We start from the raw sequence: 18,970 nt of genomic DNA, 5'->3' as shown, positions 1-18,970 counted from the left end.
TATGTTGGATATTGCTGAACATAACATAACACAATCACAATATTTGAAACAGACATTTTATTCCAGAAGCTAATTGATGACAGGACACTGAAAGGAAATTTGAACCCTTAAACTGTGCATGCAACTTAAATATTGCTTGGTGGTTACTTCACTTGACTGAGAGACCAAAAGAAAAAAAAAAATTGCCTCTCCTTTCAACTATGAGCAGTGGTTCATGTTATACACAAAGTGCTTTTCACAAACCCTCTAGAATGAGAAGAAGGCAAGAAAACTGGGGGGGGGGGTAGAGAAGGGTTCCTCTTGTGATGCCCTCGCAGGCGTAATATTCAATCCACAATTTTACTAGAAGGAACCATGAGCGCCTGATATTGTGTGCACTGCTACAGGGGAGAGGCGATCAAACACAAGCCCCACCTAGTCTGCAAACGTGCAGACCAGATGAGAAAGACTCTCTCCTATTCACTATATTCCTCTGCTTTGCCGTCATTTTACCAGTATCCCTCTTCCAAACTGTCTTTCTTTTGATCTTTCTGTACAATTCTCCACTACACTCTTTCAAACTTGCTGTTTCACGGTTGGTTTGTTGGTGTTGTTGGGGTTTTTTTTTGAAGCGGGGGGCTGAAATACTTTTTCAAACATTTGCTACTTCTTCTGTGTAAATACTTTGAAATTTGGCTCGATTCTAAACCTGAGCATACAGATTACATGAAGTAAATATTACAGTGTATTTTGGGGCACTTAACTGCTTCCTAGTTTTGGACTTGAAAACATGGCCTGCAAAAGAAAATTCCTGAAAAAATACACACAGAAGTAATTTCAAGCTTGTTTTCTGATACCCAACCTTTATTTTCAGCCAATTTAAGCCCCATGAAACATCAGCTCATTGGCATGATTGACAATCAACACCATCGATGTAACTCAAGACCAATTCACTATTACATTACATTACATTACATTACATTACATTACATTACATTACATTACATTACATTATTTTTACATTAAATTACATCAGTACATTATAGCCCCTGTACACAACGGGTATAGAAGGGAATGTAAAAACATCATTTTGATAATTTAACTCATTACATTTTGGGGTTCAGTAGAGTGCCTGCTACTTCACAGTCTGAAGCAACAGACTAGGGGTTTGTAGCTCCGATTCCCAATATTCCTCTACCCCCTCCCTGTGCCGTGTTAGTCATCCTTGCCCAAAACAAGCCTAAACATTCTGCCAAAAATTAAAATGCACAGGGTCGTGCTGGAAAGGACTGGATAAACAACATTAGCATGGCATTGTATTCAGTGCACTAGGAAGGGCAGAAGCTAAAGACACTTATGTAGCCTCTATTCATGGGACATAAATTGAGAATTTCCGGTCTACAGTAGAGACGTCTTAATATCACAGATATTGTTAATGTGATGTACAAATACAACTAATAACCCTCTAATTCTGCCATTCTCTACATTGGCACTACCGTGATTATATCAAGTTCAATTACAGCTGTGACATGCACTACTGACACAGAGAATGTGGGTCAGATGTTCTGCATGTATATTTTAAAGCATTGATCAATATTGTATTTCACAAGTAATATTCTTTATTTTTTTTTCATTACATTCTTGACATATCTGTGTCATCAAGTGTACCCAATGTTTAAAGGTCTCTGTACTTCACAAACACTGGAATGCATTACTTTACCTTTTGTATCCACAGATTTTTCCATTTTCTTCCCTCACCCCACCCCTAAAAAAAAAAACAACAAAAAAACAAAAAAACAAAAGCAAAAACACCAACAAAAAAAGGCCTGACAAAATGGTAGCTTACTACATGATGGCAATCACCTTCTGAACAACTTCAAATATTAGGTGTTAAATATGCAATACTGAAGAAGAGCTGATGATAATGAGAGCTTTGTGACTGATAACAAACAACAACAGGGAATAACAGAAATATATTTCACATGTATACCACATCATGCATAACGGACTGAATGCATTTCACAACGTGTACACACCCTAATGGAGGAAAAGCAGCACAGGGCGGCATGCACGTTTGGGGTTACATGGTACAGTGTAGCATGTGTAGATGATCGTGTTCTAGGGGTTATTGAATCATTCTGGCCATCTCCTTTGAGTCAAGTATTCCATAGAGGAGTAGCCTGGTTTCTCTATAGGCTCTTGAGTTGCTTCAACCAACAAAATTCCTGTCCCGTTAATGACGCATTAGTATGGCTCCAGGTAGGTACTTGCATGGTGAATAGGGGCAGGTACAAAGTACACACAATGCCTAGACATGCATGAAGTGTATTACACACTGAGTGCATCAAAACCAGGTTGGTAAAAGTGACTTTTTCTGGCACATGGAAAACCACAGTTAACACGAATTTCAGAATTCGGTAATGTGACTAGAGTATCATTATGCCTTCTCACTGCACAGATGTTTACCTCCTTGCACAGAACGCATAAATTCACCCCTCATACATCATGTGCCCAACACCTCGAAAAACTGTATCAAAAAATAACTAAATATCTTTATTTACCTACATTCTGATCAGTTGGTAGTTTATACGCATTGAGCAAGAAATTTGGCTTGACATTGGAATGTATCTACTTAGCCATGTAGGTAAGCTATCAAAAAAAAAGAAAAAAAAAAGAACGCGAGTAAACACACGTTCACAAACTATCTATAATAAGGCATTGCCAGTCTTCAGAAATATCCCAGTATTACTGTCTTGCAGACTCGGGTCGATGTACCAGGTATTTTAGCACATCTGCCTAGAGATGAATACAGTAAAGGTATCATACAGTATTGGAGACTGTAACGCTATCAATATATTACCGCAATCCAAGGCAACAGTGTGTGCACTTGATGAGAAATTGTCGTCCAGCAACTCTGATGAACACAAGGCGATCCACACTTTTATTAGATGCTCACAATACAACTTACAGTGTACATTGGATGAATAATTAATCCATCAAGATCAATTTTACCTGTCCCTTTCTCTTTTCTTTCTTTTTTTTTTTTCATACTTTTGCTGATGGTTGAGGCTGAGAAATAAGATTCGACAACTTTGAACCATAATATGAAATGTTCCCTTCTACAGTACCTCTTTCCATCAATTCCCATGTGCACATCCCTGCACAATAAAACTTTGCATCCTCTCGAATATCACAACTTTGTTCCGTAATATGCATTCATGCTCTGATGTGCCTTCTAACCTTGACCTGATGGGAAGAGAGTGAACACCAAGGAGCTATCAAGGTTAGGTTTACAGACACTTGTAATCTTCAAAGTTTTAAACTTCGCTGATAAGCTTGTGATATTAAACTACGCTGATTAGCATGTAGTTTTAAACTACGCTGATTAGCATGTAGTTTTAAACTACGCTGTGCGTCTACACAACACCCAATCTTTCAGGTTAAACTTCGAGGAGAGACCCATTACACAATTAAACTACAGAATCAGAAAAATTTACATACTGCGCTAGTGATAAACCCAACAATGTACAGTAATACAGTGTATAACACGCACTGGAGGTTGACCCAGAAGCTAAGGGGGAAAGGGGTTCATGAAGAGGTCACGGTAACTTTCGAGTTTGTTAAATATCATGTCCACATGATGCTAAACCCTGCAGCTCATGGATAGAATGTAAACCCTATGAAATCTTGTTATTATCATTGACTAATCTCTACATTTTTGCTACAAATGTAACTTTGGAGTGCATTTACATGGGGATAGAAACTATGAGCTAATCATCAAAGTTTATATAGCTTTATAACAATAAAGTTTATCAGCTAATCTTGAAGTTTAGAATAGCACCAGTGCGTATAGAAACACCAGTATAAAGTGCCATATAAATGCAATTATTGTTATTATCAGGAACATCATGTGAGTGTTACTTTAAAAGGAAAAGGGTAGGTTGGGATGTGTATGAGAAACAGCAATGATATACACTTACCTCCACCCTGCATCATCTTGTAGAACTTGCTCTCTATGTGGAGCTGCGGGTGTTTCGTTTTGAGACATTCTAATTTGATGGCTACCTCCTCCCCGTTTGTGATATTTGTTCCTGAAGAAAGGAATATGGTACAAACAACATTAGTAATTCATACACAGAAGGCACAAACAAGTTAAAAATGCATCAAGGCAGACAAAACGAAAAAAAATGTAAGAATTATGTGCCAGCATTATCCATGTTGGGGTTTTTATTAATTGCAATATAAATTATTGAAAATGACGGAAATGCATCCAAAAGGCGAGAAAAACATGGTTTACTTTGAGCACAAAAATAAACCACAGACACTTGAGATTACATTTTTTAGACATCACTTTCCATACCAGCTGCTAGTAAAGAGCTGAAGAGGAAACAGAAGAACCGATGACCACAAAATCAACAAACAGATCGACTTTTTTCCTTTTTCTTTTCTGAAGCTTTCAAGGTCTCTTCAAAACTATCTAAAAACTTGTAAGCCTGAAGTTGGTATATGATATCATAAAAGCCTGTTTAGACTGTAAAATAATGTTTGCCATAGCTGATGTCAGCCTAAACAGGCTGTTTCATTCCGACTGAATTTTGCTTTTGAAATCACGAGACAGCATAAATTAATGAATTGGTAGCTAATTTTAACTTTTAAAATGTTCGATTCAGTAATGGTTAACACTTAAATGCATTCCATACAAGTATCTTCAAAGTAAATCAATGGACTGCGAATTACTTAATGCTATATTCTATGGGTGACGTTTCTCCTGACACACTAGTAATACATATTGTACTGGTACCCACATACAATTGCAAATCATGTCATTGCATTTCAAAACTGAGCCATGTAAACAACAATTGTACATATATGACAGTACAATTTATGAAGATTAACATTCTTTGATTGGTACTGAGTATTATTACTCTGTTATCTGGTGATGTGATAAAAAGTATAGTGATATTCAGTTGATTGGATTCAGTATGCTGTATTCTATACATTTTACCAATGATGGTAGTGCAGTAAATCTCCTGCTATATAAATAAATATCTTATTTTTCTGCATGATATTCTATGAAAAATAAGTATGTAAATATTCACATTTGGAATAACATGTTTATGATGCAGGCAGGTACAGCGTGTGTTCAATATGGAACATATTTTGTCATTCTCGGGGGGAAAAAAGTATTATTGCATGGGGCTCACATAGATTTACACTGTACGGGCATGCCTCAAATATCATTCCAGCAACTTAAAGTAATTGTATAATACATCAACTTTCATTCAACAGCACATAAGAAAGAGAAGAAGAAGAAGAAGAAGAAGAAGAAGAAGAAGAAGAAGAAGAAGAAGAAGAAGAAGAAGAAGAAGAAGAAGAAGAAGAAGAAGAAGATGAAGACTTCTTTCTAAAGACAGCCAATTATGGCACTCAACAGAGTTAGGGCAATGTGAGGCTCGGGTGTCAATGACTTGATGAAGAGCATTTCACAAATGCTAATTCTGTCCTGTTCCAAAGTGCTCCCAGAACCATTTCTTGTTAAAGTTATCAGACAGTTGGATTGCACCCAATGAGGCTGGACACGGGGAGCACGCAGCGTAGCAAAATTGATTGAAACTACCGTCAAGAATGGATTTCTCTCCATCATATCTTGAGGTTCCGGCACTGTTGTTCCGTTTGTAATTAAGGAGACAGAGGAGCCAGCGCTGGGCTGCCTGTTGATGTTGGAGGCCGCACTTGCCTCTGGCAGGACGAGCCAAACTTCATACGGAAAAGACATCAGGTATCTGAGCCCCACCCCCTTCCCAACCATTCTCTTTCACTCTCCCTCTCTATCACACACCCACACACACACACACAGACACACATACATATGCAATTATGTACACACAAAGACAGACACCAATAAAGGCATGCACATCTCCTGGTCAAAGACCATCACCCATTGTGCCGCAGTTCACATTGAGACACAGTAATGGCAACATGGCGCGTCACCTGCCTCTGGAAAGTGCAACTCATTCAAATATCTTGTGCAGACCACTGTGGCTCCTTCAAAAATATTCAATTCAATTCATTTCTTTTCAAATATGTCAAATCTCATTGTTTCCATGCCTGCCCCCCCCCCCTTTCCCTATTACCCTCAGTCCATCCCTCCCTTTCTTGACAAACCTAATTCCGACAACAGCATTCCTAGTAATGTAAAGAACACATAATGAGAACATTGTGAGTATGCAAACAAGAACTGTCTTGCCTTCAGGACACACTGGGGAAGTGCCTCTTGTTTGCACTGTTCACATCAACAGGCAAACCCATTTCGCACACTCATGACCACAATATCCATATATTCCTGATAGAAAACTACTGACTTAAAAACATGTACGTACCAGGGTACTTCAAAACAAGAGGCAGGGTCTGGTCTTCCCTTCAACCAATCACCTCATTTCCTATCATCCTTCCATAGAAATCACAGGGCATGATAACACTGACATTTACCAGTACACAGCCATATGACAATTCATTACTGGGTCTATGTAAGGATGTTTATATGGCATTTTATTTTTTCAAGATACACATCCCTAAGTGCAGGATGTGGGTTTGCTTCTTGTTTCTTTTTCTTTCTTTCTTTTTTTTTTTTTTTTGGTCATTGTGGCTCTTTATTGACGACTGTTTTTATTTATGCAGTTTGCAAGTGATCATTCATACAAATATCTTGATAAAACCATATAAATATCAGATTTTGGTTATGTAGATCGCATTGGCAAATCATGATTGCTAACGTAGAAGCAGAATAATAAAATGTCACAGTACAATTTATGTGTAAGTGTTCACTGTAAGCCTGTATAGCATATGTACTATAGGTCAAAATCAGGAACATGCATATACTGCTCTGAAATTACCCTACCTCACCCTCTATGCTAAGTTACTATAGTACCTTCACTACCACACTGTGCCCCTCCTTGCAACCTAAACACACACATCTGTACACACAGACACACACACACATGCATATAGAGAAAACTAAATAAAACAAAACTTGATGACAGAGTCTGATGAAAAGACTTCACTAAGGCACAAATAACTTGATGATGTCATCCCTGTGTGTGCATAACAGGCATATATGGCTGTGGAAAGCCAGTGCGTGGGAGAATGCATGTACGGCACCATGTACACAGAACGTCACTGCGTACCACCAGCAGGGCCCAATAATGTATGCGGCATACATTTGTTGTTGAAGAAGCCTGTGAATGCAACGAGTGTATTGGTGGGCTGGGTATTTGGACTCTTTGTAGAATGCCCCTTAGCCGTACCAACTGCTGTATAAGAATCATATGCCTTTCAATATTTTCCCCTGAAAGGTTCAAATTGATAGGGTGTGGTAGGGAATGCAGCAGGAATTGTTAATGGACTAGAAATTTGATCACCATTATCATCATTGTGAAACAGAATTTCCAACAAGAGATTACATAAAATAATACATTCAACATTATTTCTTATGTGGCAGTTTTGAGTAGGATGACTCTCTGACGCCAACCAGAAGCTCACTGGTACAAACAACTTTGATCATTTTACACTCGACCTCACTGTCCATACACATTAGATTCCTCTTAAGAGTAATATCATGAGTACATACAGAATGGCAACAACATAGTGATAACAGTGCAGATTCGGATCAGACACACTGAATATTATGTACCAAGAATATGTCACTTGAACTGTCTCTCATACAATCATAACGTAAACTTTAAATGTGGCATATGTTTAAGTAGTCTCTCTGTAGGCTCTTTCACAGCTGAATATCACGTTGAATTCTTTATCTTGAAAATGGCTATGTCGTACATTTATAAATCTCATACAGATTGAGTACTGTATACGCCGAATATTTCGCGAGGTTTTTAATTTCGCGAGTCAGCTGCTATTCACGGAATTAAAGACACGCGACAATAATGACTCTGATGCCGATATGAATGAGACGTACGCGTACACATTTCTCCGTTCAGTACACGACACCACGATCGCAAAATTAACCACTTGCGAAATCGTCGGGAAGTCCCGATTCGCGGAAATTTAGACTCGCGAAATATATGGCGCATACAGTATGCTATAATTGAAATAACTTCAGATTTAGGACCTACATTACAAGCTGCATTGCAGAGTTTCAACATATTCTATAATGGTGACAAGGCCGACAACAGAAAATACTGATATGGAAACAGTGTGTCTGAATGGACATTGACTGAAACCCAAACATTTCTACCACTCTGGTCATTTGATTTACTGCACTCATTAAAGTCAATTGAACATAGACTGAAACTGCTCTTTAAATTGAGAACTTGACACCCCTTGCTTTCTCCTAGCAATACACACAGCCTATAAAATGACATTTGCATGCCCAAATTATATTAATTAAAGTTACTTTAATGTACACTGATGTAAGAAAAGTACTTAAGACAGGCAGAGCCCTTTACAGATATGACAGTGTTTTTGATATGAACCAGAAAAACACTCTGAGAGTGCAGACCTCTACCAAGTAGCTCACTTCCACCCATATTCTGATTTCCACCTTATATCATAATCCTACAATCATATCATCAGCATAATCAGATTCCTTAACCATCAAACCATACACTGCCAACCAGCCATTGCTGCCTCTTCCATACTTTCTGGCCAACAGCACAATACAGTGTGCATGTAGCTGTGAGAGTCGCAAAAGCAAGCGTGCCATCCAGCACTCCATGACATACCATACTAATAATGAAGAATCATTTTAAAAAATAAATAAACTAATTCTAAACCTTGCTTAAGGGGAAAAAATCCCAGATCCAGATGGTGATCCTGATCACTACCAACATTCAATCATCTGTTCCTCCTGCCATTATCAACTTTTCCTGAAAATTTCATCCAAATCCATTCATATGAACTTTTTTGAGTTATTTTGCAGAGTCAGACAGATGGACAGACAAACAAACAAACAAATACCAGTAAAAACATAACCTCCTTGGTGAAGGTAATTACACATTTACCTTTAACATGTCTGTCCCTGGGCTACTACTAAGTTCAATCACTTCTAGTACTATCAGCTTATCAATTTTTTAGTACTATCACCTTTTCAATTTTTTATTTCATGTATTCATATTCATAAATTCCTGAAAGATATGAGAAAGTTGAATACTGTGTTGTTGTTTTTGATTAGACTGTTTCTGGCATATCATGCCTCTGCTTTAAAAGTGAGCAAATTGCCAGTCTGGGATACTGTTCCTAAAGACAAGAGCACATCAAGTCTGTCTCTTCTGCACTACATCTGACACACACAAAAAGTAATAGACCAATGTTATTCAAGCTTAGTCATCGTACACATCTTGTGCACACATACATAAACAAAGTGCGAAGTAGGTACACTCTGACAGAGAATAAGAATCTGGTCAACAAAATAATGTAAAACACATCCTCTCAACATCAATATACCCAACCTTTCAGAAGGTACTGGTATGCATGGTTACAGTAGCAAAATTGAATTTTTCATGCTTGTGCCCAGCATACAAAAACAAGTTATGTGGTTGTTTGAATGGACATCAATGCATGGCCTAGTGATGCTGTGTTCAAGTGAATAAGATGGATTTATCAAAATATATGCCCTTTGAAATGAGTACGTTTCAGTAACTGTCACCATGGTTTCTGCTTTTGACAAAAGGACTCGGCTATACGCAGTTCACTTTTGTTGTTTCTTTTTATGATTATGTAAACGGCATTTAGCAAGTTCCCACTTTTGTACCAATTCTGCTTTATCATGGGTTTAAAACAGAAATTTCTATCATCAACCATTTTAATAGCAAAACATGAATTCATGTTTCCCTCAAAAACAAATTCTCTTGAAAACTATGAGTATGCTAGCCCTTTGAAATATTGTTTGAGCTGCTTCAGTTCACAAAAATAAAGCTTATTCATGTAACACGATTACAATTTCTCTTTGACACGTCTGAACTCTAGCTTATTTCGTACAGTGTATGTCAAATCCCAGATATTTCTACAACCTTAAAAAGTGTTTTGGCAAAATTTGCTTTTTATCTATCAGTCAGCAACTTAATAGCAATTAATTGAAGAGAATGAATTACATAGCAAGCAATTGAAGAGAGTGTATTACAATCTACAATGACAATACCACCAACATCTGTGACACAGTAAGCATGAAATTGGAAGTGGATGATAAGAACATATGTTTTCAAAGTTCTGCTATAACCTCTGATCCTAATGATATGAAAACATGACTATGCTGGTGTACATTAATATGATTACCACAGGGGTTACTTTTTAATTGGCAGCTGGTATAATGGGGTCATGGCATCAGACCATTTAAGCATTCATTATAACAAGATGGAATATTCCTGTGTATTGATCTTCCTGGTTTTGCTTTGTTTGTTCTTTTCTCTGAGTTTTATTCTACTCAGTTCTGTGAAAACTCAGCCATGTAGAATTTCTGCATCAGGTTTTAATGCAGACATGCTTGGACAAGATCTTACTGGAGATCAAATCACTAATGGCAATTCTGCAAACGGATAATTAATATGGGTATTAAACTGATATAGGCCTATGCCTATAATTCATGAAAACAGTGTAAACAGCACAATATACTGCTGTACATAAAGCCAGAAACATTGATGGCATTAAACTTTCGTGAATTTGAGCCAGCAACCTTTTTCACGGCATGAAACTTTTGCAAATTGCCACTGGCATTTAATGCACTGTGTAGAGAAAAACTTTCACACACTAGTATGCATTTTGTTTTCGTGAATCCTGGTTCCTCGCAAAATCATGCAAGTTTCATGCACATGAAACTTTCTGGCTTTACAGTGTGCAGTAACAGACGATGCCAAGCTGTAATACTTGGGGTTTTGTGGCAGTTGGGGAGTGCGGGGTGGGGGGGGGGGGGAGGGGGTTGTCAGCAAAAAAGAAGATAGAGGATGAAAATGAAAAGGAGGGGAACTCATCTCTCCGAGAACAGTTGCAGGTAATGTCTCATGACAACGAGCAATGGGAACCTGTTCATTAAGTCCCACTCCTGGAGATGCATCGCTCCACCATCTTACTCTGACTTCAGCAATTTGGCGATGAATGGAATGATCAACAAGCACCATGGTAGCAAGACAGGACAGACAGAGAAAACTTGTCATTCTCATTTCTCATGCAACAAAATATCTGATTGCCATGTAGGAAAGGTTGATCTACGCTGTCAGCAATGCCACATACGGTCGCACCAAGGCACATCTTAACCAGCCGGGGAAATTCAGACGAGGAATCTTGCAGCCAGTGTGATGTTCTCGATGATCACAAAAACTTCCTCTTTTTGATGGCGTCCCAACACTTGTCTCCGAAAGTGTTCAAAATCTTATTTTATTACTCTTGAGCAAAAATTTGCAACTTTATTGCATTCATTTATTCATGCCACTGTATGGTCACAGAATGATATGGAACGCAGCTTGAACATGGGCGATGCACGGCACGAAGACTGCATCAAAGATGGGGCTTGCCCATTTAGCATGACTATGGGGGTAATCTTATGGATTGCGTCACATTTTAATGCCCTTGTCCACTCACTGTTCACACACATTATTGCTATCAAGGAAATAAAGCACATACAAAACACTAAAAGCATAAAAGCAACAATTGACTAGACCATAAATCAAGGTGAACTTGGGGTTACCTCCTCTCCTAAATAACATGACTATGATGTGAGGACTAATTCACTTATAGGGGAATACCTTTAGGCTGATTCAGTCAGTGTTATGGATTTATAATGTAGAGAAGCACACTGGTTACTAATTACCAGTAATCTATTTCATCTAATAATCAAGGAGTAAATCATACTAAAATAATATCTAACTATTCCTTAAAGGGAAGGTAAACCCAAAGAGCAATGTGGATTGAGTGAAAGCACCAACATTAGTAGAACACATCAGTGAAAGTTTGAGGAAAATCAGATAATCGATGCAAAAGTTATGAATTTTTAAAGTTTTGGTGTTGGAACCTCTGGATGAGGAGACTACTAGAGGTTATGACGTATGAGTGGACAACAATACAAAGAAAATATAAAGGAAATTCAACAAAAATTCATTTTTCTAGCATTATGAAAAGGCAATTGACTAACCGCTTTCAGAAAGCAGGGGGAATAATTGCTACCCTTAACATATGTCAGTATCAAGTTTATGGAATTTGTAATTTTCATAAAAAATGCATTTTTGCGGAATTTTCTTTATATTTTCTTTATATTGTTGTCCTCTCATACGTCATAACCTCGAGTAGTCTCCTCATCCAGCGGTTCCAACACCAAAACTTAAAAGCATGGATTGTCCGATTTTCTTCAAACTTTCACAGATGTGTTTTAATAATTTTGCTGCTTTCACTCAATCCACATTACTTTTTGGGTTTGCCTTCCCTTTAACTTCTGTATATTGACTTATTATCAGCGTACAGTGCATTTCATCCATCAACATTTCCACAATACATAACTGGGCTGCAAAAACAAAAAGAAAGACTAGAGATTGTAATTTGTCATCACTGACAAATTAAGGTGATCCGATTTCTTTTTTAATCAATGATTCGAATCGTGATAGTGCAAAGTCTCAGCTACAACATACTAAAATCTGAGAGAAATTCACCGAAGCATAAGTAAGATAGTACTCGATAAAGAGAGTCATGTCAATTTTCACATCTAAAAGAAAATCCCTCCCATAGAGATAACACGTCATAGCGAAAATAGAAAAAGAAATACATATGACCTTTGACCCCACTTTGCACAGACAAGATGGCATCTGAGCAAAAAGTGGTTATTTTATGAAATGATCCCTGTAACATGGTCTTTACGTGTGCAAAATATGGGAAAGATAGGACATGTATTCACCAAGATACAGGATTAAACATCTATGACCTTTGACCCTAATTTACATACCCAAGATGGCGTCTGATCAAGTCGTTGTTATTTTATGAAATAATGTTCGTGACATGAACTAAATATGTGCAAAATATGGCGGTGATAGGGTATGTTTTTCTTGAGTTATTGCACATAACGTTGCAAAAAGAAAGAAATATTTCAATACATCGAAGATAAACTTTAATTTCAAGTAAGTTTTTTGACGTGATCCCGACATCGTATGAAAAAACGAAGGGCACACTTACGATAGCCCAAAGTCTCAGCTACAACATATTAAAATCTGGGAAAAATTCACCGAAGCATAAGTGAGCTAGTGCTCGAAAAAGATAGTCATGTCAATTTTCACTTCCAGAAAAACTGCTCTCCCATAGAGATAACACGTAAACTGGTCAAATTTTACAAGGATACTTTCAATCCATTTTTACGAGGTGATGACGTCATCCAATCAAGAGTTTGTAATAATAAATATGAAAGAACATTAAATAAGCTACAACATACTGAAATTTTTGTGAAAATTGGCAAAGGATAAGTGAGATACGCTCGAGTGAACTTGAATTTTGATGACGTCATTTTGAAAATTTACTTTTTTTACTTTTTTAAGAAATTTGATATCTTTTAATCATTTTTTCAGTATCGCCAACCCATGAAATGATATGTACAACTCATCAGCTTTCAAAATATGTCAAGAAAATGGGGGGTCACCGTCTATCCTGACGAGTAAAATCGGATTTAAAATTCGCGGTTTTTTGGCATTGTTGCACTGTATATCGCCATTGACGCGCGCGCGGAATTTCAACTTTGACGGGCCCGTATGACGTCATATTGAGTCGGATTGACTTGAAACTTGGTAGAAACATTCTTTGACATTTCAGACATCCGATACGTGTGAAAAAACGGGAAATTTCTATTGCATATGAGCTGTGCGTGCGTATATGCGCGCGCGCGTACGCGTCCGTCTATTTTTTCTGAAATACTCCAAATGACCTGAAACGGGTGCAAAACAATTTTGAGCTCGATTGGAGCATGTTAAAATTTCAACGCGCGCGTACGCGCTCGTTTACTATGAACGTGACTAAATTTTATGAAATATATCAATAGAGCTTGACTTGAACTATATGATATGTAAATTTCATTGAGAAAATCCATTTCATTAATGAGATACGAATGTGAACGTGTTTTCAGATAATGACGTCATAGTGACGTCATGGTTGACTGATCACAGTGATACATTAGATCTGTCGTCCTTATGACGTGATACATATATGGTATCAGTTTAGAAGTGATAGGTGAATGACTTTTTGAGTTAACCTCTGCACAACATTTGAGGAGAAAGAAATAAAGAAGAAGAAGAAGAAGAAGAAAGAATCCGTACAGATACAATAGGTGATCCGAGAGGATACTCGGATCACCTAAAAATGCAGAGTATGTGTAGCAAATTATGCTTGCTTGTTCATACAGCACAATCCCATTGCTGGGATTTTCACATTCACTAGAATTGCAAAGCACATACCAACCGTACTTGAAGTTTCTGGTGGGCAACATGAAAGTATAATGTCCAAATCATATTGGATATGCCCTGACTACAAATAGTACCCTGAATCTTCTGCCATGCCATGGTGTAAATATATGTGATGAAATTTAACACTAACTCCCTTCTGCTCTTTTTTCTTCAAAATCCTCCACAGTAATGTCTAGATAATACAAAAGGATATCACCTTCCACATACAATAGCAGGTTTGCCTGCATTTTGTCATGTGGTGTATTACCCACACTGTATGCTGTTTGCGGACTTGACAATGACCTTTAACCCCTTTCTGTACTGTCACAATGGATCATATGAGGAGTTGGCATGAATAAGGTCATATGTTTCTGAAATTATTGCATTTAAACATGGCTCCTACCAGTACTTTTATGAGCTGTCAGTTAGAATGCTGTTAATCTAATCATAAAATTCTAGACAGGATGGGATATCTGAGAAGTATCTTTCAATATTATATGATATAAAACTACATGTAGCTCCCTGGGTCTCTCTAAAAGATGAAAGATGATCAATATTGGAAAGGCCAAAATTCCTATGGCACTGCTGGGTGAACTAATAAAATAAATAAAAAATAAAAAAAAAAATCGTACCCAGGTATCACACACACACACACACACACACACACACACAATTCACAGGCCATATTGTTGTCTTCTCATTACAACAGCTTTTTGGGAATGAGCAAAACTTCACTTATAGCTTCCGAGCCAAGATGCTGCACTGCATTTTAGAACATTATACCCTCCCCCCCCCCCCCCCCCCAATCCTTCTCTCTTCCTCTGTCTGTCTCTCCCTCTCTTCCCCTTTCTGGTTACTCCCTTTAAATATGGCATGGCATCAGTGTAGAAAACTTTTTTAAAAAATTTAAAATCTCTCTCTTAGTCTTACTTATAATAAGGTATTAGCACACTATGCCTCTGAACACAGAAATCCAATCAAACTGACAATATCGCCCACAGGGTTTACTTCAACAAGTTTAAAAGTTCCACAATACATTCTACACAGCAATTTGCCTTGTTAAATCCTAGCCATAGACTGACACAGTTCAAGTGGATTATCAATACAAAGGGCTTAAGCACTGGCTTCATTTCCTCTGTGCTTTGCCAATGCATCCCTGATTCTCATTTAAATTCCACATGATCTCCTTAATACCATCACTAAGCTACTTACAGGGCTGTTCGTGAGAATATGATTACAGCAGGGAATGCATTGGGACAATAGAATTAGTGTCACAGAAATCCAGGGACTAACAGCTTGTATGTTTAGGTTGTAATCACACAAGTCCTTGACTTACATTGACATGACAGCATTAACATTGACAAGAAATGATAATAATGCACGCCTGTACAGTAATAATCACTTTTATGCCAAGCTTAGGAAGCAATGCACTCTTCAGTGAGGTGATTTCACAACTCATAGCACATAATATATTCACTGCAAGCTTCGGGAGCTTAACTGCACTGGCATGGCTTCATGATCATTGTTTTGACTTATACAGACTGTTACAGAGTCAACTGTTGTGTTGTACTCACACTGTGTGTGTGTGTGTGTGTCACTTAGCAATTTGGAATCATTACCATATCACTAGAGACCATGTTTAATAATGTACAAGATGACTCTTAGATACTCAGATTTCCTAAATTTTCTATTGTAAATATACTGACCAGGCTGTCAAAAAAAAAAAAATATCAGTTTGTTGTCAAAGCAATGCATGCTAGTACAGTGTAACCTGTCACTATGAGTGAGAATAAGACATTCCAGGTATAACATCAGACCACTTCTATACTTTGCTGACCTACTACAGTGCATTTGAATCATCATTGCAATGTTATTCTTGTAGAAGAAAAAAAAAACCTGACACACACTCTGGTATCATACAATCATACAGTGTACACTGACAAACATACACTCCTTTTTGTTAATCTATTCAACAGCCAACAAAGCGTTGCCCTTTGTAATTCAATCACGAATGATTGTTTCTCATTCATCACTGCAAACATTGGGACAGAGACAGTTGATGATATGCTTGCTGTTTGCTTAGCTCAAAGAACCACACAGCAGTGAACTGTTGTGATGCTAAGTGGCTATCAGCAATCACCTGGGGCCGGGCTACCGGGACTGAACTGTACGCCTGATCTGAACACAAAGCTGACTTTTGTTGACATACTCCAGGCTTAATCACCTCTAGCATCCAGCGGAAGACTGTATTGGGGGCACCGATTGAGTCACAATGCTTGCCTATGAATATATACGCAATTTGCTTGTGGTCCTTGTGATTCAGATATAGCTCACAGGAGGGAATTTTGGGGATGAATTACCCTGTGACAACAGACTCAGAGGTGATTATGGGATGACTAACCCTGTGAAATTGTGGCTGTGTTTTTTCATTACAAGTCACTGCAGGTGAGGGAATGCATTCACCTCGCAGATATTCAGAATTCTTGCACGAGGCAAAAATAATTAAATTGCAGTGGTAGGAGAATGCTTCAAATCCATACAGAATGTATTAACCTAATTCCATGCGTGAAACAAAAAAAAAAATCAATATCTGCCAGTTAGGTATATTCTCAATAAAAAAGGAACTTTTTCTTTGTGTTTTAATGGCATCCATTGCGTTGATCATACTCGGCATTTCATGGAATTGTTTAACTTACAGGATTATATTCTTTGCATACATGAATGAAATTTGAAGTAATACGAATAGTATAAACTTCTCACATGAACTACATCAAAAATGACATTCTCAAAAATATAGAATGTTTCCAACAGATATAATTCTGATGCACTCTTTTTTCTTCCTCAAAAGATAATGATTCACTCTTACTTTTTGATTGTGAAGAACACACAGCAAGTCACACGCATTGTGTGTCTGCATAAGCATAGTATGTATCGGTACCTAAAAAGTAGGCTCCTTCCCACAAAAAGCACAACATGGGATATACCCAGTGACAATGATTAGTGCATGTTGCAAACTATGTGCACAGTATGCATGGTGCCATCAATTTCACTTAGAATATACTGGTATCACAATCAATGATTGTTGCATGTCTACTTTTGAATTGTATAATCACACATACTTTTAAAAAGTCTGTTCACTTTCTCCTACGCATTCTTCTCCATGTAAGACCCACAGTACAAGTAACTTCAAATACTGACGGTCATAGATATCTATTACAAGTCTCAGTTTTAGTCCTAAAAAAATCAATGTTTAATGTTACACAGAACCAAACAAACACTACCAAAAAACAAAAAAAAAATGTGGCAAATTCGCAACTGGGAAACAAACTGAACACAAAACACACAGAATGAAGCTAAAGTGCTTCCCTCTTTAACACCCTCCTACAAGTTATACTTTCAGCACTACATAAGAGGCTTTACTTGGTAACATGTTTTCACTATGTGTCTGTGAGAATAGCCTCACACTCTTATTTCTCTTCCTTTCTCCTTCTCTCTCATTCAATACCACCTTATCAATCATGAAGACTTAACTTGGATGGACATTCTCAAAAGAGCCCCTTGCCAATCTTCTGGAAAGTACTCATGTGAAGGTGGCACACTAATGTCCCATTCATCTCAAAAGACTCCCCTCCCTTCTGCAGTACTCATTCTATATCAAAACACCCTTTCTCACATCAGCACAATCACACATTCACAAATACTTAATTAAACTATAAGGAGAGTCCTGCAAACCATCACCCATCACAAAACTTTCTCAACTCAAGGGCACTCACCTAGGTAGATATCCCCAAAAGAGCCGCTACCGATCTTGCGACCAAGGCGATACTTATTTCCAACCCTGAGCTCCATCCCTGTTCAAAATGAAAAGAGAGTTTGGAACACAGCTCAAATTACATGAAATTAAATGAGACAATAATATTGTGGCTCTCCTGGAATAAAAAAAGAAAGGACAAGCTGGCCTAGTAGCTTCTTGCACTTTTCCTTTCACTTTCATAACATTTCACAGAATTCATGCCAGGGTGATAAAAACAAATAGATCTCTAGATAATGTTCCTCAACTAATATTGTGTGGTCCAGCTATTATTTAAAGAATCCATGTTTCTCAAAACAAGCATCATGAATTATCATACAGAATTTGTAATACATGTATTAGAGAAACTGCACCAATTTTGCTAAATACTGTCCTTAATATTCCTTTCTTTTTTTCCCCTTATTTCTAGTGATGGTGGTGGTAGTGTTTTTTTTTTTTTTGTAAGAACTTTATTTGCAATAATTAACTCACAGTATTCACACTTTTCAACAACAGTATCATCAACCATAGAATTTTAATAGTCACATGGAATATGCAACACTTTGCATGATACCTCCACTTGCTATTAAAGAAAAAGAAACGTGACTCATGCCAGTGGAGGTGTACTCGCAGAAAAAAATAATAATAATAATGATCTCCTGCACCAACTAGGGTTATGTCTGTCTGCATTATGGAGGGCTAGTTAACACTAAGGGTTACAGTCTTCATGTAATTATGAAGCTTTTGCTAGAATCAATCTTATTGGAATGTAAATCAAGCACTC

The 18,970-nt window shown here is 37.5% G+C and overlaps 1 protein-coding gene across 1 annotated transcript in view; it reads right to left on the bottom strand.

Annotated features, from left to right (window-relative positions):
• Positions 1-18,970, bottom strand: part of LOC140231990 (casein kinase I-like) — a 96,593-nt gene that overhangs the window by 73,747 nt on the left and 3,876 nt on the right. Inside the window, exons 2-3 of the mRNA XM_072312142.1 lie at positions 18,170-18,247; positions 3,960-4,070 (exon numbers count right to left, since the gene is read on the bottom strand). Coding sequence (XP_072168243.1) covers positions 3,960-4,070; positions 18,170-18,245 — 187 coding nt within the window. The 5' untranslated portion in view covers positions 18,246-18,247. The remainder of the gene's footprint in view (positions 1-3,959; positions 4,071-18,169; positions 18,248-18,970) is intronic.

This window comes from Diadema setosum, chromosome 8 (genome assembly GCF_964275005.1).
Source record: "Diadema setosum chromosome 8, eeDiaSeto1, whole genome shotgun sequence".
NCBI classification, from domain to species: Eukaryota; Metazoa; Echinodermata; class Echinoidea; order Diadematoida; family Diadematidae; genus Diadema; species Diadema setosum.
Note: the sequence above shows the minus strand (reverse complement) of the source record. Positions and strands in the feature narration are given on the sequence as shown.